The sequence below is a fragment of the Macrobrachium rosenbergii genome, chromosome 28 (genome assembly GCF_040412425.1).
Source record: "Macrobrachium rosenbergii isolate ZJJX-2024 chromosome 28, ASM4041242v1, whole genome shotgun sequence".
Lineage (NCBI taxonomy): Eukaryota > Metazoa > Arthropoda > Malacostraca > Decapoda > Palaemonidae > Macrobrachium > Macrobrachium rosenbergii.
Genome location: NC_089768.1, coordinates 10,934,872 through 10,962,500, shown reverse-complemented (window position 1 = coordinate 10,962,500; position 27,629 = coordinate 10,934,872). Strand labels below are relative to the sequence as shown.

The 27,629-nt window shown below is 36.3% G+C and overlaps 1 protein-coding gene across 43 annotated transcripts in view; it reads left to right on the top strand.

Moving 5' to 3' along the window:
* The window catches only part of LOC136854032 (dystrophin, isoforms A/C/F/G/H-like), a 1,916,343-nt gene that overhangs the window by 1,878,148 nt on the left and 10,566 nt on the right, over window positions 1-27,629 (top strand). For all 43 annotated transcript variants that reach the window (XM_067130051.1, XM_067130067.1, XM_067130044.1 and 40 more), the window contains 12 exons: window positions 17,509-17,640; window positions 18,733-18,863; window positions 21,563-21,718; window positions 21,881-22,017; window positions 22,336-22,623; window positions 22,993-23,177; window positions 24,077-24,175; window positions 24,528-24,683; window positions 24,994-25,113; window positions 25,364-25,500; window positions 26,155-26,295; window positions 26,430-26,670. In XM_067130051.1, coding sequence (XP_066986152.1) covers window positions 17,509-17,640; window positions 18,733-18,863; window positions 21,563-21,718; window positions 21,881-22,017; window positions 22,336-22,623; window positions 22,993-23,177; window positions 24,077-24,175; window positions 24,528-24,683; window positions 24,994-25,113; window positions 25,364-25,500; window positions 26,155-26,295; window positions 26,430-26,670 — 1,923 coding nt within the window. The remainder of the gene's footprint in view (window positions 1-17,508; window positions 17,641-18,732; window positions 18,864-21,562; window positions 21,719-21,880; window positions 22,018-22,335; window positions 22,624-22,992; window positions 23,178-24,076; window positions 24,176-24,527; window positions 24,684-24,993; window positions 25,114-25,363; window positions 25,501-26,154; window positions 26,296-26,429; window positions 26,671-27,629) is intronic.

Below are 27,629 nucleotides of genomic sequence, written 5' to 3'. Positions count from 1 at the left end.
GAGGAGAGGAGAATGGGAGTGGGAGTCTTCATTGTATCTTTCAAATGCATCTCTCCATTTGGTATCGGGTTTATAGTGAATTGAGGAGGCATGGGCTGTGATGGCTAAGTCTCTTCGTCAGTTCTTCAGCACTGTCGATATTTTGAGAAGAGAGGAGGATCCTTTGAGGCCACTTTCGAAGGAAAATGAGGCTCAGTTTTAGACAAGACTCAGGTTTTCTAAAAATTAGACAACTAAGACCTCGGATATGAAACCCTGTAGGGGAGTAGTGCGTCCAGAGGACCTCTCGCGGTACACTGTGTCGGCAATACTTAAGGTTCAGTAACTCAGTTCCTATTCTCTTTCTTCCGTCATACTTTCCACCCTTTGCTAACAATAGTTCCATATTGCAATTGGGAAGTTTTCCTCCTGTTACACCTTTCGAGCCTTTTTTCTGTCAATTTGTTTCATTGCTGAATGATTTCATAGGTCCCAGCGCTTGGCCTTTAGCCTATATTCTATAATCCTGTCCTATCCTGGATATGAAAACGGTGTGCTTCAGAGGTCGGTAGACTTTTAGATTGACTCAGGTCAGCGTATTTTTTTATTTTTTTTTATTGGGAAATCGTATTGTCATTCTGTTTTCTTTCGCATGTACAAAGAATTCTTACCATGTTCATTGTTAACCCATGTTGTGTTCATAAATGTGAATTTTCGGTACTTGGTTGCCAGCTGTCACAGTCTAATAGGCAAGATGTTCTCACTTATTCATTAAACCAAAATCGTAGTCGCTTGATTCTTCCGTAGATTTTTATTATTAGCTTACTCCCTTATTTTTTATATTTTCTTTTATTTTCTGCCTACAATATTTATTACACTCTTATTTGTGCTTGCGATTTCATAAATTTGTACGTACGTATGAAATCCTTAATCCGTTGAATTAATCGTAAAGTGTTAGTATTAAACTGAAGCGACTTTTTTTATTATTATTATTATTAATACCCCTGGTATCTTGGGTCGTATTCCCGCCCGGACGAGTAAAGGATAATAGCCCCCCAAAAAATGAACTCATGACAGATCAAACGGTTTGCGGTACATTATTATCATGTAGTGCTGTGAGACCAAAAAAGAAATGCAGGGGTAGCAGAGACCGGTTCCCTCCGCAGAATATCATTGCTCCACGGAATTATTCAACAGCGCCTCTCTCTCTCTCTCTCTCTCTCTCTCTCTCTCTCTCTCTCTCTCTCTCTCTCTCTCTCGTGCTGCAGCAGCCGTAGTAGGGTCTTGGCTCCGGACAATGAGGCATGTGTCTGGCCACGCCCGACGAACTGGCCGCCGTAGTGCTGATATGGGAGCTGCCGCAGCCTGCAGGAGACGTACGCCGCAGATAATCGGAAGATTTAATTTCTCCGTGTGTTCCCTGCCTCCTCCACTCGCTTTCCGCTTTCATTTTCTTTCTTTGTAGAAAGACTCTGGTCTCGGTTTCCAGCCAGGAAGCTTTCAAGCTAAGGAAGAGATCTCTGGCTAGCGTGAATTTTTTTTTTTTTTTTTTTAGCTGTTTGTTTATATGATCTATAGTCATTCTTTAATTAGCGAGGGATAAAGAATAAAAAGGTGAAGGAAGGAATCGTAATTATGATGCAGAATCTTCTTGACTTGTCAGTTTCGCATTGGAAGGAATTTGTCATTAATATTTATTAAGATAATCGTCTTTTTTATCACGAAGCTTCCTTTCTTCAGATGACAGGCAGAATGTGGCTCCGTTGTCGTTTTGGGTACTGCACATTACTTATAGCGTTGTAGCACAATGCATAGTTACCATTGTCTTTATGATTTTTTTTCTTACATATCCAGACCGTCATCAGTATGTATGTACATTTTCTTCTTCATCGATCATGCCAGAGATTGAAGAGATGAACAGCAAAAAGGCGGGAGAAGCTAGTGGAAGTGAATATCTGCACTGCTGTACCCCGTAGGTGGGTAGTGCCGTCAGTGCACCTCGTGCGGTGCACTGTAGGCATTACTTAAGGTTCTTTGCAGCGTCCCTCTGGCCCTTAGCTGCAACCCCTTCCGTTCCTTTGACTGTACCTCCTTCCACATTCTCTTTCTTCCATCTAACTTTCCACCCTCTCCAGGCAATTGATTCTTAGTGCAACAGCAAGGACTTCCTCATGTTGCACCTTTCAAATCTTTTACTGCCAATTTCCGTTTCAGCGCTGAATGACCTCATAGATCCCAGCGCTTGACCTTTGGCATAAATTCTACAGTATATCCTATTCTGTTCTGCAGTGTAGTAATACACTGAGTCAGACTATGCCACAGTGCAAAGACACATTACTTAACCTTCATGTCTTTCAAAGATCAAGGTTTTAGAACTTGAATTAACATCTTTTGAGAGTATGAGAGCTTATAGTTTGACCTTGCATTTAAATTAGGATCTGGCAATCCCAACTTTCGACTTGCCATATGCCGAGCAGTTGTTGAATTCTATTCCACCTCTGGATCTCCTTTGCATTTGAAAGTGGGTTGTGAAATATCTAATTCATCTTAAAGATGGCCGCTTCCATCATCAGTAAGAAACCGTCAGCCATTGGACAAGGTGTTTCCAGAAGGATCTGTTTGTCACGCCCTAATTCATTTTTAAACTAATGTTTTCCTGTTTATTTGCTTGTTTGTTGAGTTAGTGGCTACAGTGGTCAACTTGAGATTTCCTGATGTTGCTGGAAAAGACCATTCTCCGTATGCGGGGAATCCACTCGATATTCTCTCTCTCTCTCTCTCTCTCTCTCTCTCTCTCTCTCTCTCTCTCTCATGGTTTTTTTTATCCTTGGCCAGTGGGTTTGTTCCTTTGATAATTCTCTTTCTGTCTATCTCTCGTTCTTTTTTATCCTTGGCCAGTAGGTTTGTTCCTTTGTTAATTCTCTCTCTCTCTCTCTCTCTCTCTCTCGCTTTTTTTGTATCCTTGGCCAGTAGGTTTGTTCCTTTGATAATTTCTCTCTCTCTCTCTCTCTCTCTTTTTATCCTTGGCCAGTAGGTTTGTTCCTTTGTTAATTCTCTCTCTCTCTCTCTCTCTCTCTCTCTCTCTCTCTCTCTCTCTCTCTCTCTTTTTTTTTTGTATCCTTGGCCAGTAGGTTTGTTCCTTTGATAATTTCTCTCTCTCTCTCTCTCTCTTTTTATCCTTGGCCAGTAGGTTTGTTCCTTTGTTAATTCTCTCTCTCTCTCTCTCTCTCTCTCTCTCTCTCTCTCTCTCTCTCTCTCTTTTTTTTGTATCCTTGGCCAGTAGGTTTGTTCCTTTGATAATTTCTCTCTCTCTCTCTCTCTCTCTTTTTATCCTTGGCCAGTAGGTTTGTTCCTTTGTTAATTCTCTCTCTCTCTCTCTCTCTCTCTCTCTCTCTCTCTCTCTCTCTCTCTCTCGCTTTTTTTGTATCCTTGGCCAGTAGGTTTGTTCCTTTGATAATTTCTCTCTCTCTCTCTCTCTCTTTTTATCCTTGGCCAGTAGGTTTGTTCCTTTGTTAATTCTCTCTCTCTCTCTCTCTCTCTCTCTCTCTCTCTCTCTCTCTCTCTCCTTTTTTTGTATCCTTGGCCAGTAGGTTTGTTCCTTTGATAATTTCTCTCTCTCTCTCTCTCTCTCTTTTATCCTTGGCCAGTAGGTTTGTTCCTTTGTTAATTCTCTCTCTCTCTCTCTCTCTCTCTCTCTCTCTCTCTCTCTCTCTCTCCTTTTTTGTATCCTTGGCCAGTAGGTTTGTTCCTTTGATAATTTCTCTCTCTCTCTCTCTCTCTTTTATCCTTGGCCAGTAGGTTTGTTCCTTTGTTAATTCTCTCTCTCTCTCTCTCTCTCTCTCTCTCTCTCTCTCTCTCTCTCTCTCTCTCTCTCTCTCTCTTTTTATCCTTGGCCAGTAGGTTTGTTCCTTTGATAATATTCTCTCTCTCTCTCTCTCTCTCTCTCTCTCTCTCTCTCTCTCTCTCTCTCTCTCTCTCTCTCTCTCTCGTTTTTTTATCCTTGGCCAGTATGTTTGTTCCTTTGATAACTCTCTCTCTCTCTCTCTCTCTCTCTCTCTCTCTCTCTCTCTCTCTCTCTCTCTCTCTCTCTCTCTCTCTCTCTCTCTCTCTCTCAGCATAGCCTGCGGCGCTACTCATAGTTCGTGTCATTCATAAGGTCAATTCTCTCATTACTATTTATTCAACTTAAGGTCGCTGATTCAGACTTCTCCACTGGGAGTTATTTGACATTTATGATGCTTGGGCGACCTTTGCCTCACAGCGTTCTGATGATTCTAGACTTAAGAACTCATTAAGGAAGTCTAATCTTTTTTTTTGGTCTTTGAGTACATAATAAGAAAATAAACTAAGGTTAAATGTCTTATCAAGTGTAAATGTCTTATTTAAATGTCATATTATGAATTATGATAATACTGTTGGTTCCAGTTTTGAAAGGTGAATGTTCATCGATACAAGCTGTGGATATTTATGCATATGCATGTTTTCGTGTATGGTCCGTAAAAAAATCATGATTTTTTTACGTTCAGTTCATTTTATAATCATGCAGCCAAAAACGAGGCCGGAAACTATCTTACGTGAGAGTTGGCTAATTGCTGTAGTTCAATGTTAAGCTACATTTTTATACATTTCTTATGACGAAAATTGATTGAGAAATTTTTCGAGTTTTAAACTTTTTTCTTTCTTTTGTTTTCTTTTTCTTTTTTAGATGTTCAACCTCGGCAGCGGTATGCCTAACGGGAGTTCCCTTACCAAAACGTTTACAGCAGTCTTAAAGATTCTATTCCTAACACTTTATTGCTGGGCGGTACTTGAACTGTGCTAATTCAAACCGTACGCCATAAAAAGTTCTTTACGGATTTATGCCCCTTTTCAGTTTTTTTTTTTTTTTACATTTTTTTAAGGATTTATGCCCCTTCTTTTCAGTTTTTTTTTTTTACATTTTTTTTCATTTTTATTAATTTTTATATCTAAATTTTATTTGGAAATAAACCTATTTCTTCATGTGGTAGTTTCGTCTTGTGATGGTATTGTAGCATATAAATTTATTAAGTATTAACTATATATGTGTGTGTGTGTGTGTGTGTGTGTGTGTGTGTGGTGTTTCTGATTATTGCTTGATAAAGAATACGCAACTCGAAAGTGGCAGGTCACTTGCTTCAAATTTGGGAATTGTGACAGATTCGTGCTGTATGAGCTTGTTGCTTTTCTATTGTTATTAAATTTAGACCTTTATGCAATCAGTTTTTGTTTAATTGGACTGATTTTTATTGGACATTAGTTCATTGAGAGTACTTCATTTATTATATTCATCTTGAAAGTTTGCCATATGACTTGCTGTTCCAAATCAGCATTACCTCTCTGTTGAGTATTTTGTGTTTTATGGTGGAAAATGAACGCTTGATGACTGAGAAAGAATGGGGTTGAAGCCAGGGGTTTTGTCATTGTTCTGGGTGCGGGAATGTTGAGGAGTTATGTCACACGGGGTAAAAACTGCAGGTGGCAGTAAAGTCAAGCAATTGGGAACTTTCCTCAGTCCCTAAATTCACGTTGTCATGCCGTTCTCCTCCGTAGTTATTTGTTTGTCTGATGCCTGGGAGAGAGAGAGAGAGCGAGTTTTAATGCGCAGCTGTATTGAGGAAGTTATTGTTTTAATTGTGGTTTTGGGAGCGGTCCTCTTCCGTTTACTTGTTGGAATTTGCTGTTTACATTCTTTGTGCATTACGATTACAAGCAGCGTAGGCGAAGGGAGGGTTCGTGATTGAGCGAATGTCTGTGCATTGAAAATTTCGTCTCTTGCTTTTTTTTTCTCCTTCTTTTACTGAATTAACTGATTTTCAGTTAAGGGCGATTATTTGTGCAAATGCTTCTAAATATAGAATATTGCAATATTGCTGTACGCACTTTCAGATGTATGTATATATGTCTGTATGTAAATAAAGACAAAATCCACGTGATTCAGTTACACGTATGTATTTACACACATATAATATATATATATATATATATATATATATATATATATATATATATATATATATATATATATATATATATATATATATATATATATATATATATATATATATATATATATATATATATATATATAAAAAGAGAGAGAGAGATAACGGCAGTATGCGGCGGTGTGGGATAGACAGCGAGAGAAAGGAAGACAAAAAAGGAGAGGAACTCCAAACCATATGAAGCTGTGTGTTTAAGAATCAAAGTGCGCGCTTATCTCGTAACACAATCGTAGGTGTAGCGCCCTCGGCGGCGGCGAAGCAGTAATCCCCCCACCCTCTGTTGTTATTGTCATCACTCCTTTCTGCTTCTCCCTACCTTCTCAATCCACCCTTCCCTCCTGAGATCCCACGTCTCGACCCTCCCCTCCGGTATGTAAACATTTTTCTCTACTTTTGATGCATCGAGTTAAGCGCAATCATGACCCGTTCTTTGGTTGTTCTTGCTTCGTTGTTGTTGCTTCGCCGTTCGTGCGAATGGGCACAACAGTTCAGACTCGGATGTTGTCAAGCTTGGAGTCATGTCGAAGGAGTTGAAGACCCAACGGAATCCCGAACAATGCACGGGAAGTTACAGGGAAGGTTTTGATCTGGGAAAAACAAAGGCACTTACTGACTCCCATATTTATTTCTTTCGGAAGAAGAAGAAGAACGCACAGGCGATGTTTGGAGAAGAACGAAGAGACGTGATGTTCGGTTATATTTTGGACATCATAAATTTATTCAAAATTATTGTAGAAATATAAACACCTTCAGAACATTTTTGGTTATTTTATGCAAAGACAAATATTCATTTTTGTTGTCTAACAATCACGTTCGTGCTTATGCAAATCCTTACTGATAACCTTTAGTTGTATGGTACCATGTAACAAAGACGTTTACTCACAATCTTCCTTCGACGAATTTCCTGCTTTGTCTAAAACCTAACAGAACGCTACACTTCTGCGGTAATATTTGTCCCTTGCGCATGCACATATGCAAGCAACTGCCATAAAGGTGTCTAATGTGTACTTTGCGTGCGTATTTTTTGAAGCCATAAAAGGGAAGTATTATTTTCCCTTATCGTGATGTTTGATTTTAAGTGGCGTGGGTTTATGAACGAGTGGAGCCGTGGGCTGACTAAAGGCACGCACCGTGTAACATGTTAACTTTGCTTGACCAAGCAAGCAAGCATTGCAACAAAAAAATGCTCATTAAAATTTTACTGTTACAGATCCAGTTTTTTGTAGTCGTGATTTTTCGTACTTGTTTTTCTGAAAACATTATGATCTATGCAATGCATTATTGCCCTAATACTATTCTCCTTGCATTTTAATACATTTTTATATATTTATTAATTTATTAAATTATATTTTTTATTTCCCTTTACCTCCTCTTACTTCTTCCTAATGAACACCGTATTCTTTGGAAGCTTGAATTTCAAGTTAATGGCCTCTTTGGTGGGCTTGTTCCATATGAATAGGTTTCATCTTCAGTTAAATGTTCAATAAATAATAATATATATATATATATATATATATATATATATATATATATATATATATATATATATATATATATATATATATATATATATATATATATATATATATATATATATATATATATATATATATATATATATGTATGTATGTATATATATATGAGTGAGATTGTACTATTGAATTTTCTTTTCAATATTACTGCTCATAATTATGGTATGCTGTATATACATTAAACACCGCGGTCTCACTTTTATTCGTTTTTAATTTCTTGTAAGTATCTTTTACGTACTCAGGCTGTTGACACGTGTCCCATTTGCAGGGGAATATTAAGTGTCGCCCCCTGCTGACCACCTTCAGAAATTAGATGACGTTTAAATGGCTTCTGTGATCATTTTGGTTTTAAGTTCCTCTTCTGGATGACGGTCATCCGTATCGTATCACAAGACCCCTTACGGATGTGATATTCGCCGTATGTTGCTTCTTAATTTACATGTCATGCAACGAATTCCCTTTGGATATTGTTGGATAGGAATGCATTTGCGATATTTGCTGTATTATTATCATTATTATGATTATTATTATTATTATTATTATTATTATTATTATTGCTAGGTATGTACATACAAGTATATGATTTTATTATGATTGAATTCCTGTGGTTTAACCATACGTTTTTCGTTTACACTTGCCTTACAAAGTAAATCGTATAGCATTTTGAGAATCTTATCTCTTTGCTTATTCACAATTTACTTAGCCCCACTTGACTTCCCGAACGTTATAAAAATCCTCAGAGGTATGCCATGATAATGCAATTTACCATCTGTTTGCTAATCCGAGGTGTGTCGGTGCAAGCAAAGTCTAAAGTTCCGTGGAATTTGCAGACGTCAATAATCTTGGTACAGAAATACGATTGAAGATTTTCTCTTAAGAGTAATAGTCTTTTCTTCACTAAAATATTTTTAACAGCGAAGTTATGGAAAAAAAAAAGAGTGACTGATTTGCGTTGGTATCGAAATTACAGAAAATTTTATTATTTTATTGCTGATCCATGCACATATGAGATATGTGAAGGTATTAGGTTAGGAAATGGTTTTTATAGAAATCTACCCCTTTCATATAAATTTGTCAGTCAGTCTTTGGTTACACAAATTGCGTATTTTAACGCCGTATGTGTATCTTACAATAAAATTATGGATTTATTTTTCTCTCTTTCATTTTTTACTCTATTCTGAAAAGCTATGGGTGTTGCCGACTAACATTCGAGCAATATGTAGCTGGAAGGATCTCTATAGTGTTTATGAGTATCTCCAAACCACATAAAAATCATGTAATGCTGCAAAATTCTATGGAGCATTCATAAGAGGAGGTAGGTAGGTAGTTTGGTTGACTACGCAGTGACGTGACCAGTAGCCTTTGGTAAGATTAAAGACAAACAGGATCTTTTTTTTATAGGTATCTGTTTCGCAGGTCGGTGTATCTCGTTATCTTACCAGGTAGCAACAGCTGAGCAGTTGAACAAATCATCGTTGTATCCACGCTGACCATTGCGATGGAGCCATTTTTTTTTCAATATTTTTAATTTTTTTTTTTTCAATTGCAGTGTTTTAACTGAGCCAAAGTGTTAATGGTATGGTACGCCGATCCTTCTCAATTTCTGGCGCTTTCACGAACAAAGACAATGATGCCTTCAGTATCTTGACGGCCCCAGATAATAGAATGCTGGTTATGTGACGTGGGGGCATTCGCGTTAACTACGAGGGCGTAGATGGATGTTGATTGCAACTAATTCGGAGTAAGGAACGAGTTACCTGTCCCCAGGGGTCGCTTACATTAGCACTGCAGTTCCACCTTTGCTGAGGCCGCCTACTATTTACCTTGGCGCAGTCGCACCCCCAGAGTCTTTAGATCCAAGTTTCGTTTTACGCCCTGCTATAATTGTCGCAATGCATCATAGCAATAAAGGGCCCTCGATGAATGCTCTCTGAAATAGATTGCTTTCAATTTTACCCTTCTAAACCTGCCGTGAGAAATCAGACGACGCTAAGATGATGCGTTTCATCGCAGGAAATGCAATGAGTGGTGATGAGTTCGCCCGCTGAAATAAATCTACCGGCAGAGCCACTTTAAAGGTCGTTTTACTATTTTCTGGTCTTACACACGAAAGGCGTAAAAGCGTATTACGCCAGATATACGTGAGGGTACCTGTCATTATATGTCATTATTAAATACCTCCGGCTGGTTCGTTTTTCTGCCAAGTTGAACCGTAGTTACGTATTAATCATGGGGTTTATCACTGATTGTTAACCCCAGGCTAGACGGACGGACGATTGAGAGGTTTTAAGTATTGCAAGGTATTCTTGTGATTCTTGATTATAATTTCTACTAATCATCCTTGATAAGAGAGACATCCCAAAGCTTGCATCATTGTCAAGTTGGTCATACTGTCATGGATGAACATATTATTGTTGATTATTTTCTACTGTTATTTGACGAAGTAGGCAACAAATGGGAAGAACCGGATGTTAAAGTTACGATCCATATTTCTGAGTCCAGGAGCGAGTACTCTCTCTCTCTCTCTCTCTCTCTCTCTCTCTCTCTCTCTCTCTCTCTCTCTCTCTCTCTCTCTCTATATATATATATATATATACACTATATATATGTATATATATATATATATATATATATACATAGAGAGAGAGAGAGAGAGAGAGAGAGAGAGAGAGAGAGAGAGAGAGAGAGAGAGAGAGAGAGAGAGAGAGAGAGAGAGAGAGGAGGGCTCGCTCCTGGACTGAGAAATATGGATCGTAACTGTAACATATATATATATATATATATATATATATATATATATATATATATATATGTGTGTGTGTGTGTGTGTGTGTGTGTGTGTGTGTGTGTGTGCGCGTATAAACAATATAATATATTGTGAGTCTAGATTACGTAAAGAAATGCAGTTCATCAAGCATTAAGAAACGAAAAAAATAATGATAGCGAATCTCTTTGAATCGCCAACTTTACTGTTTATTTGTTTCTGCGCAAAACGAGAAAGAGAGAGATGATCTAGAGAGGCATAAACATATAACATTTCAGTTACATATTTTTCAATTACTTATTTTGGCTATTGGGATGACCTTGCAATGACGAGTCCATTGTTGCTGTGGATGACATCACTTCATGATATTTTTCGGTTTCATGGGGCGCCGTATAGAAGTCGTCGTCGTCGTCAGGGTCTCTGCTGTAACCTATTCCTCCTCTTTCGGTTAGGGAATATGGCGGGGGTTTATTTCCAGAAGATGTTGGCATGGGATCTTTGCCAACACCTTAACTGGCGTTGCTCCTACATGTGGGCGTGAGTTACGGGGGTCGAGGAGGAGGTGGGGGGGGAGGAGGGGGAGGGTACTCATCCACCACGGTTGTGTGTGTGGCATGTTTAGACTCTCCGCCCTTGCATAGCCCAGATATTAGGCGACCTCCTCCCGCCCTTAATATTTTATCCAGAAGCTCACGTTTTGTTTGTTTTATCCTTGAGCAGAATCTGTGCTTTCATGCTGGCAAACAGCAATACACCCAGTTGTTTTTTTTTTCTCTCTCTCATTTATCCTATTTTTATTTCTTTGCTGGCTTTCGATTCGAATTTGGCTTCAGTTGTCTTTCTTGTACGTGATTCAAACTAATGGCTGTATCATCGGATTTTTTTTTTTTCTCACTTGTCAGTAACAGTGGTATGTCTGGTTATTTAGTGCGTGTACTGTGTTTGACAGAAATCGTAAAATATTACCTGAACCTCGATTTATTAGCTATTTGTACTTTAGTGAAGAGGATTTTATTAAATTGTGTCTGTGTGTGTGTGTTTGTTATGTTGAAGTACTTAACGTCATATATTTCTCTCTATTTGATTTTCTACCCTGTTTTGCATTATTACAGTAATTTTATCTCCGTACCCATGTACTGTAAGCTATTTTTTTTATTTAAGCACAATTTGACTGAAGCTTTACATCGAGCGTATTTAATGAGTTACTTAAAAAACTGATGTGAAATCCTTGAAATATTTTAATGCTGGTACGAGATTTTATGGAATTTTCCTGTGTTTTCTTTTTATGTTTTGTAACCTAAGCTATTTATGAATAGGAAATTAGCCTATAAGAAGACGAAGAATTTGTTTTATAAATACATACATACATATATATGTGTGTATTTATATATACTGTACACACATATATATATATATCTTTATATATATATATATTTATATTTTATTTATATATATATATATATATATATATATATATATATATAGAGAGAGAGAGAGAGAGAGAGAGAGAGAGAGAGAGAGAGAGAGAGAGAGAGAGAGAGAGAGATTTTATCGTACGTGCCGGTAGCAGAGTACCCTGTTCTCTTGTTATATCACACCTTTGGGTGAAAATAACTAGTTGCGTCCTCAAGCGTCGAAATGTATAACTGCCTAATTCTTTTAACAATAGCGCCCTCTGAACCGAAAGCAATTTAATAATTACTGTTTTGTTAACTAGATCATATTTGATAAGTTTCTGTATATTCATATTTAACTGGGTATGCATAGTGTCAGTTTTTTTTTTTTTTCTGCAAGTTTCAACTACCCTTGGCTTTCAATAATTTCCTTCCGCGCATCAGATTCTTGATATTTTACTTTGACCAGAAAATTATGCCAATTAGTCTCATGGCACCTTGTGTCATCAGGGGAGTAATGAGAGTTACACATGTGAAATGTGTAACATGCCATATTGTCTTTTGCTCATGCACAGTAACTACATCCAGTAAGAAAATTACTGATATAAAACTTACTTATATACCTCTAAAGAAACTTATACTAGATAAAGCACACATAATTCTCAGCTTTGATTTTAGATTAAATGAGTGGTTATGGATGTACCATGTAATGTGTGTTTTTCCCATCTCTCGTAGAGAGAGAGAGAGAGAGAGAGAGAGAGAGAGAGAGAGAGAGAGAGAGAGAGAGAGACTCGTAACGCTCTGAAATTACGGAGGCTTTAAATCGTGTATGATTTAAGGCTGCACTGATTGCTTTGGTCATAGGATGCCGTGTTCTGCAACACATGGATCACTCAATATCTCGTGAGAGATTATAGTTTTGGCAGCTGAAAACCTTTTTTTAGGGGCATGCATTTTATCGCATGCTGATGAAAACCAGCGACAGTTACTTGTAACGATAAATAATAGACGTAGTTTGTTCCTAGCTTTTATACAGTAAATTTTACTATACTTCGAGAAGTGTAGAGTTGATTCATAGTTTCTGTTTTGATGAACTTGAGGCACTGCATATCGTTCATTGTAAGCGAGTGAGCATGTGTCATATGTTTTGGTAACCTTCTTTACCTCTGTAATTTTGATGAAAATACAATTTAAGCAGTTGATATTTTCCATACTGAAGCTGAGGATGGTTGAGAAAAAGAAAAAAGTCGCAGAATAAGAAATTAGGATCAAAGGAACTGGTGGGATATTCCTGTCAACACCGGTCGAGTTGTTTGAGTGACAGCCGCTGGGATCATTCTTCTTGGGCGTGGTTTACTTAGCACCATTCTTCCTGGTGATTCTTCTCCGAGAGATTATTAGAATCGTCAACACTATCTCCTTTCTCTCCAAATATTTTTCGTTCAACATTTCTTGTCCATTCTTTTTTTCTTTCTTTTTTAATTATCATTTAAGGGTTCATCCCTTGTTTGCTAGGAAACGGCGAGTGTGACCAGGCCTGAAGAGAACACTGGGCCTAGCAGTTCGTTCATCCGCTTCCTTTTAGCTGAGGTATTTTCTACGCTTCTTCCACTGGAGGAATGTTTTGTGGAGCTCTGGCGTGTTTTGCTTACGTAGGCGTTAGTTAATGTGATCGTGCAAGGTATAGTGGCACCCAGATGGACATAGCACCCTCCTGGTTTGGGTAGGAAGAGGTGGTTGACGCATATGTTAATGACAGGTGGCTGCGCTGCTGCCCAAATGGCTACGTAGAGGTGCGCCCCTTGAAGGTCGCCAGCCCGCCAGCCTCCTTAGGCTGTGGCCGGGATGCAACAGGAAATATAGAGAGGGTGGGTTCACGAACTTCTCTCATTTTTTCATTCGTCACTTCGGGGACGTCTCAGCGAGTCGAAATTGTACGGAGTGGAATTTCTCTCTCTCTCTCTCTCTCTCTCTCTCTCTCTCTCTCTCTCTCTCTCTCTCTCTCTCTCTCTCTCATAGCTTTCGTAGTGTTTTGCTTTGATGTCACTAAGTCAGTAGAAAGGAGTAGATACCAAATGACTGGGAAAAGCTCCTGTTTAGCATAAAGAAGTGTTCGAAAAGGGAAAAGTGATCAGTTCGTTCTTTTTCAATAGAGAAGTTAACTGATAAACGAACACAAAAATAAACAAAGATTATTATTGCGTGTAGGTGGAGTGAACTTGATTTTATAATAGCGCAGGATATGAATCATGCTTGGCAAGAGCAATTTAGAGGTTACCTGAAACCTGTTCCCTTTTAATGATTTGGAGTCCGAAGCCAGTGACTTTAGCATAGATTACACAACTTGCTGTACGTAGGAAGAGCAGTCCTCTTTTCTTTTTTTAAATAGTGGCCTTGAACCTCGCATTATTCAGTAAGGCTCATCTGAAAGGATAGGCGAACTATTTATTACCATCATTATCCTGGATGGAAGTCGATTCAGATCTGCTGCTCACCAATAGCATATGATCGTTGGCATTTGAATACTGTTAAAATGTTCATATTGCCTGGGTATTAAGAATGGATTTTCTCATAATCTCCAATCCCGTAGGGGAGTAGTGCCGTCAGCGCACCTCATGCGGTGCACTTTAGGCATTACTTAAGGTTCTTTGCAGCGTCCCTTCGGCCCCTAGCTGCAACCCCTTTCACTCTTTTTACTGTACCACCGTTCATATTTTCTTTCTTCCATCTTACTTTTCACCCTCTCCTAACAATTGATTAATAGTGCAACTGCGAGGTTTTCCTCCTGTTACACCTTTAAATACCTTTACTCTCAGTTTCCCTTTCAGCGCTGAATGACCTCATAGGTGCCGGCGCTTGGCCTCTGGCCTAAATTCTGTATAACTTACTATTTCATTCTATGAAGAATGGGTTCCCATAATCTCTGAGGATTGGATGCATGCCATGACCTTCACGTTCGCTCAGTTCAGAATCATTTTGACGTCTCGACGTTTTTGCTTGAGCCTGCATTTTCTTCATGGCCGTGCATTAGGTAACGTCTTGTTTTCAGTGCTGTATTTGTCTCTATATCGGGCCGTGTTTATTCTGGCGAGCGACGCTCTCCAACTTTGGATGTTGCATGATGCTTTCTGAGAGTTTTTTTTTTTATTATTATTTTTGGCTGATTTTGTCATTGTTGTCAGTTTTTCTATGACCGTAGAGACTGATCATTCTTTGAAGAGTATTATTATTATTATTATTATTATTATTATTATTATTATTATATTGGTGGTTAGTTGGCGTTGCATAGGGGACCTCCTTAAACTCCTGTTGTCACTGTTATTTGGAGCTGAAGGGTCGTGCAGGCGTAGATTAGTATAAGTAGGTAGTGGACCTATTATTATTATTATTATTATTATTATTATTATTATTATTATTGGAGAAACAAATCCACAGTTTTGTATGGGTATAAATATTTAAAAATTAATCTCGGCTGAGAGCTTTCGGGAATCTGTTTGATTCCCTTTCTCTGTAGAGATTTATTTTAAAATGTATGTACCCATTGCTCCATTTCAAGACTCGTGCTACTATGAGTGTTTATTATTATTATTATTATTATTATTATTATTATTATTATTATTGGAGAAACAAATCGACAGTTACGTAAATGTACATACATTTCAAGATAGGTCTGTTTAGATAGCTTTCGGGAATCTGTCCGATTCTCCTTTTCAATCTGGTGCCGTGAAGTAAAACACTAACCAAGTAAGCATAAAAAGTTTATTATTATTATTATTATTATTATTATTATTATTATTATTATTATTATTATTACTACTTCTACCTTTTATTTGTGGCGCTACCAGAGATGCAAAATATGCCTGCTTCTATACTCGGTGTAAATGAGGGAATATCCACCACCACATGCATACGATGCTACGGTTCCCAGTCTGGAGTTGTCGGTGCATTTCCTATGAGGGCACTCTACACCAACCAGTGATCCCCTTTCCACAAGGTCTGCTACTTTTTATGGGCAGCGTCTTTCCCTGTGGGCCACTGACACTTCCTTAACACCTCATCTGTCAACGGTTGGTCTTATCTGCTTCCTGTCAGAAACGAACGAGAAAATAAGTTTGCTCTCTCACTTGCTGTTCACATGGAAGAATGTTCCGCATACATCTTCTGTGGAGAGTGCTGTTAATCTCCTTGGGATGAGGTGACTTACAGAGTTGTCATTGATGATGTCATTGCTTTTTATATGTGGTTGTATATGGCAGTCATAATGAGGAGCCTTCATGCGTTGCCTCTTATTTTCCATCGCTTTGTTTCTGCATTTTGCCGAGGGGTTCGCTTCAAGGAAAAAATATTTTAAAACTGACCGGTAAAACAGTTTTACATTTTATATGTGCACGTTATAGCACACGTCCAGTGCACGCAGTTAATAAGTCTAATAAGTGAGGTACGGCGGCCTTTTTTTTTTTCTTTTTTTTTTTTTTTGGCAGCATGCCTTCGGTATGTTGTGCGAGTCTCAGTTTGCTAAGTTTGAAAGCCGTCAGCGAATGCGTGGCATACTTATTTGGTTATCCGATCACTGTCATATTAAGCGATGTTTTGATCAATCATAAGGGCACGTGTCATGTGTAGTGATAAAGTTAATGTGTTTTCACATGGGTACCTTGACTCCAATTTCCCATTTTTGTACTCACATGTGAGTGGTCTGTTGAAAAAGAATGTCGAGAAAAAATAAAATAAATAAAAAACCCACTCTGTTTTGGTAATGTAAAATTTTCCCAACAAATGTCGTAGGGATGTATTCTTTTATTTTGTTTGGCTTTTAGCTGGTCCGTCCTATGTATTACTTTTGTGGAAAAGTAATAAATATGTGGGTTTAGTTTCTTATTTTCCAATAGTATAAATGAAACTTCGCTCATGATTTATTTTATATATTTTATAATTTATTATGTATTTTAATTTATCTATATGCAGACCTTGCAGTTATTGAAGGTAGTGGCAATTTCCGCAAACGGTTGTAAGTCAGGGCTCTCTTAGACAAATCTGCGGGAATCTTACGCCTAAATAATGTAGACCAGACTGGTCGCGCTCAAACTTGCAGTTTGTTTGGGCACTAAATGCTGAAAACACTCTTCTTTCTGTTATGAATCTGGGCAGTTGCATTTTCCTTCATTTTGTTTTAAGTCCGAAGTGGCAGTCGGTCAGGGGAACATATATATATATATATATATATATATATATATATATATATATATATATATATATATATATATAGAGAGAGAGAGAGAGAGAGAGAGAGAGAGAGAGAGAGAGAGAGATAAGACTGAGCGAATGAGTAGTACGGAAAATCTGTGTGCGTGTGTGTGTATGTGCGCGCGCGTGTGTGGGCTTGCTGTTTGGATCGTCTCATTAGTATCGGTAATACCACTCGACGTATTTACTTAGAGCTATGCGTTTCAAAGGCCCAGTTCATTTTCCAACTTGAAGAGAAAAACTTTCGTTTATCTAGATAAAGAGGAAAACTTTCGTTTCTCTAGAATTGTCCGAATGAGTCTGTGATTTGCAGATCAGGAAATATAATCCTGATTTTCTTTTTTATTCGTTTTTATACCAGTTTTAGTGTCTAGGTGTTCGTTACTTCTGAATGTAAAATAATTGCTAATGTCAAGGATTTTGGTCCGCTTATATATATTATTAGTATTATTTAATACAGTAATGCCTTTTGTTTGTTCATGGTTCATGTCGTTTTGCTGTGATTCTAGAATTAAGAAACAAGAGTGTTCCAAGAATGTTAATGATTGTCATGTTTCTTTCTATCTTTACAGAAATTGGGCGTATTACAGAAGACGGTAGAGGAAGTGAGCGGGCGGTTAGACGAAGCCCAAAAGACTGCCGATGGGTGGGGCCCCATCTCCCAAGACCCGAACCTCGCAGATCAACACGCCCACAATGTTAGAGTAAGTTGCTTTTTACGCTTTTGTTTTCTTTTCTGTCATGTAAAGTAAACTTTTTTAAACGTGTTCACGCTGTAGTTAAAAAAAAAAAAAAGCATTAATGTATAAAGTTTTGTGGCCGCAGTTTTCCCAAGGGAGGGAGAAAGAGTTCATTGTTTTGGTAAGATGAATCAGAATGATATACTCAGTTCATTCGTGGTTAGATTGGCTTTAATAATGATATCATTGTTTTTACTTTTCCCTTAATGTAGACTTGGGAAATTTAGCAAGAAAGATAGTGTCAGCTAACCTTGCAATTGTATGACGAATCTTGAAAGAAAGTTTTGTGTTATTAACCTAGCAGAAATCTCGTCAAGTACTTTTCTGATCAGAGATTTAATGCTCTTTTTACAATTATATTAACTTAAACAAGTTTAGAAGTCTGCGATGAAGCACTATAACGACAGTTTCGTTATATATATTATATAAATACCACACACTTCAGAGCCAACAATTGCTATCTTGGTGCCATGCGCTGTTATCCTAACATACATGGTTTTGCGTGCTAATAAATATTTATCTCCGGTTTTTGTTTTTCAAACATGATTTTTTTTTTCTCTCTCTATTTTATTATCTGTTTTTTCTCTCAGAAAACTTGCTTAGCAAGTTAATGTCCTCATTGGCTGGTACCATATGAATTATATGTTCATCTTGAACAATGATAAGAAAAAAATAACACCTCGCCATCCATTCCTAAGCTTAAGGCTGATTTTCGTAGCTACATTTTGTTTTTACTTGAGGAATCCCATAGCAGGGGTAGTGCCAGAACGTTGTGCACTGTAGGCATTACTGAAGGGCTTTTGCAGCGTCCCTTCGACCCCCAGTTGCAACACCTTTTGTTCCTTTTACTGTACCTCCGTTCATATTCTCTTTCTTCCATCTGACTTTCCACCCTCTCCTACCAATTGTTTCATGAAATTTTCCTCCTGTTACACTTTTAAAAACCTTCTTACCGTCAATTTCCCCTTCAGCGCTGAATGACCACATAGGTCCCAGCGCTTGGCCTAAACTATATATTCTATTTACTTGAGGGTAAAATAAGCGGAATTGTTTCAGAAATTCCGCGAAGGTTTGGCGGAATTGCAGCGCGGAGTGGACGACGTCAACGACCAAGCCGCTCGGTTTTCGGCTCATAATGTGCCACTCACCCCTGCTAACTCGGCCAAGCTCCATGACCTCAATAATAGGTTGGTAGTACAAATGAACTGTTTGCCGTTGTTTCTCATCTCATGCCACTTAATTGTATTAAATTTTGCCTCACTGCCCAAGAGAATAACATACGATTTGGTTATACGAGGTAGTAGTTAGACGTATACTTCATTACCATAGTTTGCCTTGGCTAGATATGTTTCTCATTTTCACTCGAAGGCAGTGTCAGACTTGCAGTATTTTGGATGTAGCATAAAGTTTTAATTTTTGCCTCTTCAAAATGAGTTTCATTTCTTGTTCTGCAGAACAGGTCAGTTGTTCTCAAACGAGCAATGTTAACTTAACTGTATTTGAAAACTCTGCGTTATCTATTACCAGCATATATAATATATAAAATTCAGTTTGCAGTACAATATTGCGCATTGTATTTAAAAGAAGTGCAGGAATGAGAATTCAGTTGTAGTCTTCCTATGTTCATGAATATATTTGAAAATTAAAAGAAAAATTAGCCAAACAAAATCATTTCTTAACATAGTTTGTGAAATATTCCCCTTGAATGTTGTTTGTATTTTATCACACGACTGACATACAGAAACTTGATTGTTATTTATGTGTATTGAGTAAATATTAAAAAAATAAAAAGTAACACTGTGTATGCACTGGTACATTCATTGTTTAAGAAGAAAAAAGTCCTCGTTGTTATATCACCGTAGCAGTTATAAAATGCTCACATGTCTTGTAGAAACTTAATTGTCTAATGTTTACCATATATATTCTACCCGCTCATTAAAAAACCAAGCAGAAGGTAAGTGGATGATAAAAGTTCCAAAGTTAAATTTCACTTCAAACGACATCACTCACACGTAGATCATATAATCCATGGCCCATGGCCAAAAACGCCAGTCACTTGAACAGTTAAGGGCTAAATAAACGTAAAAAAAAATCCAAATTTGCACACAGCCTGCCATTAATCTGTACATTATTTTATGGGACAAATTCTTTTATTTGATAACTATTGTTAGTGGTTCTTTTGATGTGACTTGAGAAATTTCTTTAGGATAGGGTGAAATAGTAAAAGATTATATATATACAGTATATAATATATATATATATATATATATATATATATATATATATATATATATATATATATATATATATATATATATATATATATATATACACATAAGTATATATTAATTTACATTCTGAGTGTTGGGTATTTAAGAATGTAAAGAATGTATGCTTTGTAAACGAATAGCAGACCTTGGTTTAAAAAAAATTATTTTGAGCTGTTTCTTGTTCTCTAGGCATTTGTTATGTTGTTCTTGTTTTCACACTTTATAGAGCCTTTTTCCATTATTTATTCCTTGCATCAAATTTTATTTTTAAAATTTTTTCAAGATTTTATTGTGTATTTTGATGTTCAAATCATGTTCTTGTGTTTTGATTAGTGTATTTTTCCACTGAAGATCTGATGAAGGATATAGTGTGCTTGCTCTGAAACCAGTTGCTTGTTTGCGTGTGTAATGTGTGTGTATGTATGTATGTAGGTACACACACATGTATAATACCAGTATAATATAAATTAGAGAGCCAAAACAAGATAGAAATTGTACGATAGGTTTGTAATAAGTAGACTTAAGAGCAGAAAACCATGGTCAAATAATTTATATAGTTTATTGAAGTGTCATCAATGTTACTACGGCAGTGTACCTTGTAATTTTCAATGCAATACCCATAAGTGGAATCATGTTACAAAACTCATACGTTCAGCTATAGGGGGAAGCATACCAAAATACAGTACAGCTCAGTATTGAGGTTTCATTTGATATTTCGTTCTTTTTACATGCTGTTTAGAAACGTGGCAGTAGAATATACATAAAATATTAAAATCATGCATTTGTCGACTTGTGTTCTGTGAGGTTTGATTAAATGAAACACCATTTTATGCAGAAGAAAGGCAGTTTAGGCTTAATGCAGATACTTGATCATTCTCGTATTCGTTATAATTGCCTTACGTTTCTTTTCTGCCTTACATGAAACAGCAAAAAATAGCAGTCACACAAACTTTTTTTTATGGATTTCTATTTGCTTGCTTTATGTTATTTGTTGATGGTTTTTCACATAGCACTAAATTATTTTGTCATATATGTTGAAAGTTAAACAAATACTGGAAAAGTGACCTGACATTATGAAGATCTTTGTCCTGAGTACAGTAATATGTTGAAAGTGAATGACAAATGTTTTATCAGTATTTCCTTTGTTATTATCCGTGTCTCGTTTCTGTTAAAGTATTTTTAACATTAATTCAGAATTGTGTACAGTTTGACTATGTAATATGTTGAGTTTTGGAGTGATTTTCTTCAGAACAAGAAATGAGCTGTCCTTTTTTTCCCCAAAAAACATTAGCATGAGAAACCAGACTAAAGGTGTTAATGTGTTGCACAGTGTTTAGCTTTCCATACTTCCATTTAGTAGTAGTTATTAGCTTGGCTTTCTGGTCTGAAATAGCATAGCAATAGAGTATAAGGATATGGTTTTTTTCCTTGGTAGAGAGAAGTTTTAGTAGTGTTTAGTAGCATTATAAAAGTTTTGGATGTACAGTAAAATACTTTTTAAGGATTAGTACCATAATACAGTACATCAGTTTTATTGACTGACCAAACAAATGCACTACCACAAAAAACAATTGTATTATCTTCATAATAAATGGCTTCTTTCATTACCTTTATAGATGGAAAAATTTAGAAACAGCAGTCAATGACAGATGGCGACAAGTGGCCAGCAGATCTCGAGAGGTCACACCACTCACCCCTGCCCAGTTGGCATCTTCAGTGTCACCACCATGGGAGAGGGCTACAACTAGTAATAAAGTGCCTTATTACATCAAGTGAGTATCTTACTATTTCTTTCTTATTTTGCAATTTGGAAAGTTGGTTTGTGAGCGGACATGGTATTACTGTATATGTTCACAATACAAAACTTCACTTATAATAAAAAAAGCAAGATATTTATATCTTTCTTAATCATGTCTTTTATCTGCGTTTTGTAGTCATGATCAGGAGAGTACCCACTGGGATCATCCAATCATGATGGACTTACTAGACTCTATGAATGAATTCAACCATATCAAGTTCTCTGCCTACAGAACAGCTACAAAACTTAGAATGTTACAAAAGAAGCTGTCATGTAAGTACCTTAACACTGAAATACTGTAAACTGTATTATTTATGTAATATTTGGATATGTTACTGAATTTTCCTATAAAATTTGTATATTTTTATGTCTGTACTGTGTTTAAAATTTGTATATTTTTATGTCTGTACTGTGTTTAAATACAGTATGTGTACAGTGTCGTTAATTTCTCTTAGATAAAAAAGTACTTTTTTATCTATGGCAAATTTTTTTCATGATGTTGAAATATAGTAACCTTAAAGTAATACTGTATTAGATTCAGCCTCATTCTGTATGTGAAAAAATTGATTGTCTATTTTTCTTTGGTTTTAGTGGATCTTGCCAAACTGCAAATGGCAACAGATGTATTTGATGAGCATGGTCTCAGGGGACAAAATGACCGGCTAATTGATGTAGGTGATATGGTCGTGGTTTTGTCAGCTTTATATGCAAATATATCTGCTGATCATCCAGAAGTTAATACCACCCTTGCCATAGACCTCTGTCTCAATTGGCTTTTAAATGTATATGACAGCCAAAGGACAGGGCAGATGAGAGTTCTTTCTTTCAAGATCGGTCTCGTCTGCCTTTGCTGCGGTCATTTAGAAGAAAAATACAGATGTAAGTAAATGTAGTATCGATTATTAACTTTATACACTGAACTTTTTATGCTGATTAGGTTGTATTAACGTAGGTTATCATTATTATTGTATTGTAGTGTATTTCTGGAAAAAAAAAAAAAATAATGTTACTAGCATGCTTTGATGATACGTATACATTTATGATGTAATTTTTTTTCATTAGCTTAAATTGAGTTTACTGTAACTTAACCATTTTGACAAGTTAATATAGAAAACTTTAAAACAATACTGTGGAATTTACAATCATAACTTAAAAGTTCATATATGTTGCCCTTTTTTTTGTTTTTACTGTTAATTTATGCCATATTTCAAAACTGAAGGCAACTTTTATCTTCATAATGCTTTACAGACATGTTCCGGCTAATTGCCGACCCAAATCGCCTAGTTGATCAAAGAAAATTAGGGTTATTGTTACACGACTGTGTACAAGTTCCACGCCAGTTGGGTGAGGTTGCAGCATTTGGTGGATCAAACATTGAACCATCAGTTCGTAGCTGTTTCACAAAAGCTGGAAAGGACAGAGAAACTATTGAGGTATGTAAATGGAATTTTGTATTTTATAAATTAATACAGCAATAAACTCGTGTTGCTGTTGGGTAATTTGGCCACATTATGTACATGACCATATTGCAAAAGGCCCATATATCCTGAGTTACAGTAACAAAGAGAAGCTCTTTTATTGCTGTTTGAAAATCATCCTTGTAAAATGTAAAAAATCCTTGATACCGTATACTGTATAAGTGCATTAGCTCATCATCTTACCAGATTTTTTTTCATAGCAGCTACATTTATATGATTGTTTTGTGCTAGGAAACCTCTTAGGAATTATGCATTCAGCAGAAACTTATCAAGTGCAAATTACAGCTCGGCTGAGGAAAGAAATTATATGGAAATAATAATGGCTGTGGGATATCATGAACTTATGTTCAGGTGTTATCTGTAGGGTTGTTATTTATCAGATTTTGCCAATTATCAGAAACCCCTCATTTATGTAAAGTTAAAGGGCTATTATTTATTGTATGTTCATAATATTTGATGCAATTTACAGTTTGTGATCAGATTTTATGTCTGTTTTCCTTTTGCATAATTATGAAGCTTCACCTGTATTTTTATTCAGTATTTTTCTGTTTTACTAATCAGAAATATTGTACTGATACAATAAATTTTTAAACTTTTAATTGATGAAACATGAAACAGTAAATAGTGTTGCTTATTGCATATTAGATACTTTAATAACAAACAAAAAAATTTTATGTTTTACTGTTCACAGATTAATGAAGGCAAAGTTTCGACAATATTAGTGCCTTGATTTTAAATGTGTTGTAAACTTTCACCATTTCTACAAAATAATTACTTCAGGAATTTTTGTGACAAACAGATTTTGTTTTCAGAATATATTGAGCCATTATATTTTTAAGAATAAAACTTTGCAGGCTGTGCATTTCTTGGCATGGGTGCAACAAGAACCCCAGTCACTAGTGTGGTTAGCTGTTTTGCATCGTGTTGCAGCCTCAGAAAATATTCAGCATCAGGTAAACCAGAAACAGTACCCTGAACTAGTGGCTAATGACATTTACCTTGTCACTGAAATTAAATTCACATAAGCTCTATCAGTTCATGAAATTTCTTGAGATAATTTTATCCAGGGGAAATCATTTTTGTGAGTATATTAAATTTCTAGCTTGACATTCAAAGAAAACCTGTAATTTATAAAAATTCTGTGGAATTTTTAGTATTAATTTTTTATATGCCAGGTTAGAGAGTTTTGTAAGTAAATTTTTTGGCAGCCAAGTGTTCATGCAAAAAACGTTCAATTAGTATAATGATACATGTCAATTAAATACACCTAAAATCTCTATCCCTAGATATTATTTTCTTTTTCAGGTCAAATGCAATATCTGCAAGGCATATCCTATTGTAGGCTTACGGTACCGTTGCCTCAAGTGCCTCAGCTTTGATATGTGTCAGCGGTGCTTCTTTGATGGAAGAAGCGGCAAGAGTCACAAGATCACTCACCCCATGCATGAATATTGCACAGCAGTGAGTGCATTACTATTTATAAAGAGATTTGTTTGACTTTTTTTATTTAGGTTTTGAGTTGGTGTTGGCTATTTAGGGTACTCATAAAGAACTTTTTTTTTTGTTTAATCTAATGGGGCAGTAAATTCAGATAAACCCAATGTATGTCATTATAATATTCTGTTTAACTTGTTTTTTAATGAAACTTTGATTTTGTATTAATTTTTGTACAATACCAATGTTAAAAGTGGCGGAGTAAATATTTTGCTCTTTTGAGATGATAATGGTACTGAATTTTTGTAACTTACTAGTGTATTCGTTTTTCTTACAGACAACTGCAGGTGAAGATGTGAAAGACTTCACAAAAGCCCTCAAAAACAAATTTAAGTCAAAGCGATCATTACAAAAGCATACCAAAAAGGGTTACTTACCAGTACAGACTGTCTTAGAGGTAAGGATTAGTCATCTTTAAGATTTATGCATTATTTCTTTTCTGTGATAAACTAAATTTCCATTTTATAATCCTTATGCATATTATCAGTAAAGGTCAAATTGGGTTAGGATTTAACATTTGTTAACGGTTAGTCAAGTATCTAAAATCTTTTTGCTTTTTTTTTTTTACTAAAAAATTTGAGAGAAATGTAATTTTTATGAACTTAACATATGTAGAAAATACTTAAACTAATAGTACTTCTATGTAGGGTGATCCATTAGAATCTCCCTCACCATCTCCTCAGCACAATGTAACAAGTCAAGACATGCATTCAAGACTTGAGTTATATGCCTCACGTTTGGCAGAAGTAGAACTTAGAACAAACTCCAACTCCACCCCAGACAGGTAAAGTATCTTCATTAAATATTTTTACGAGATCAATTGATCACCATCTTTCTGGCACACGCACAACAGAAGTCACTGATTATTTTGTCATGTCCCATAAACATACAACTTCTTTATGATGTGACTTTTCTCTTACCACTACTTTGAACTTAATTTAAGGGAAGGACTCTGTATCATTAGTGACCATGTTTTCAGTTATGCTAGACTGATCATTCTGTAGATTTTGTATGGATTCTGGTAAACCATTTACCATTACAGCTTGGTTCAATTTTTCAACACAAAAAAGGAACTTTTATCCACTATGTTAATATTATTTATGGGTGCCATACATAATTTTACAAGTTTTTGAAGCTTGTGATGTACAACAACTTGATTACTTTGCCAGGGCTTGACACTGACACAATTAAAATACTCATAGTTGACTATTAATGTCATACATTTGCAAATAATGAAAATATTGCATTGTGCAGTGCAATCTTGCTATTCTTGTTTGTGACAGGAATTAAATTGTAGGTGTTGAGAAGAAATTTAAAATCCACCAATTGTGATACCACCCGTTGTTATAAAGCACAATCAATTGTTTAAATTTTTCAGTCATTTGAGTCACCTGATTGGTCTTTTGGATGGTTAATGATCAAACTTTCCTAATTTCAGTGAGGATGAACATGGATTGATTGCCCAGTACTGTCAGTCGCTGAGTTCCTCTGATGCCCCGCTGCCAGTGCCACGCTCACCTTTACAGATCATGGCTGCTGTGGATGCTGATCAAAAAGATGAACTAGAACAGATGATAAGGTTTATAATTTATGTTTCTTTTCCGCATCATGTAATATATAAATATTTGGGAATGAAACTTTTAATGAAAAACCTTTTGAACAAAGAATAAATAATTAATTATTATTATAATAACAGTTTTTCTTTATTCACAGAGCCCTTGAAGAAGAAAATAGTGTACTTCAGGCTGAATACGATCGACTGAAAAGTCAACAAACAGTTGGTTCTCCACCTGATGATGGACTTGCTGGTCAGCGCTCTGAAGCAGACATGCTTGCAGAAGCAAAGCTTCTTAGGCAGCATAAAGGTCGTCTGGAAGCTCGTATGGGGATATTAGAAGAACATAATCGGCAACTGGAAGCACAGTTACATCGACTTAGACAACTATTAGGAGAGGTCAGTTTCATAATTTTTTTTTAAATCTTGTAAACCATAAATATTTTTTAACTGAAGATTTTCAAAATGTGAAAGCCAAGCAACAAGCTCATCAAAATACATTTAAAATAAAAATTACAACAACAACCTCTCATAAAAGAGTTGAGACAGGAGCTACCGTTTCTACTGAGGGATGTTGGATTAAAATCGATCTCCACCCTACTGAAAGCAGAATGCAACATGGCAAGCCAACAAAGACTTCACCAATTACATATTGATTCCAGTAAAAAACAGTCTAAGGGTAAAGACTGTCCAGCAATGGAATAGTGTCTTGGAAAATTACCCTCATTGTGCTTAAAGCACTAAGAACCATAAGTTCAGCACTTAAAGAATAGACAACACCAAAGAAGACAGTGCTAAACCAGTCTGGTAAAGACTGATTTTGTTAGCTCTCTCTTCTTCAATGGAGTTGTCTGTTCTTTCACTGCTGTACAGTTTCCCTCACTTGGGACCAAAGTTCCCAGGCGTCAGGTTCTTATTGCTTTAAGGACCATGAGGGTTGTTTCCAAGACATTCCTATGTTGGACATTCTTTACCCTTTGACTATTCTCTACTGTCCTCAGCATATGACTGAAAAAGTCTTCTGGCTTGCTATGTTGCATCTAGCTTTTGGTAGGGTGGTCAGTCTTATAACATTGTCCCTTAGTAGGAACAGTAACGCTGAAGTCTCATCTCTTCTTATGAGAGATCTGTCAATTGTTCCCTTGGAGTCTAAGGGTGGAGATACCCTACCAAACCCCAACCTTTTTACATTACAAACCCTACCAAACCCCAACCTTTTTACATTACAAACACACTGAAAACAAGTTCTTTTGGGAAAATCTGCTGCAATCTGCTTAGTGATATTTCCTCTCCATGATTCTTGTAATAAGTCATCAGAAACAACCACACCTGACACGGTGCAAGACACACTTACACAT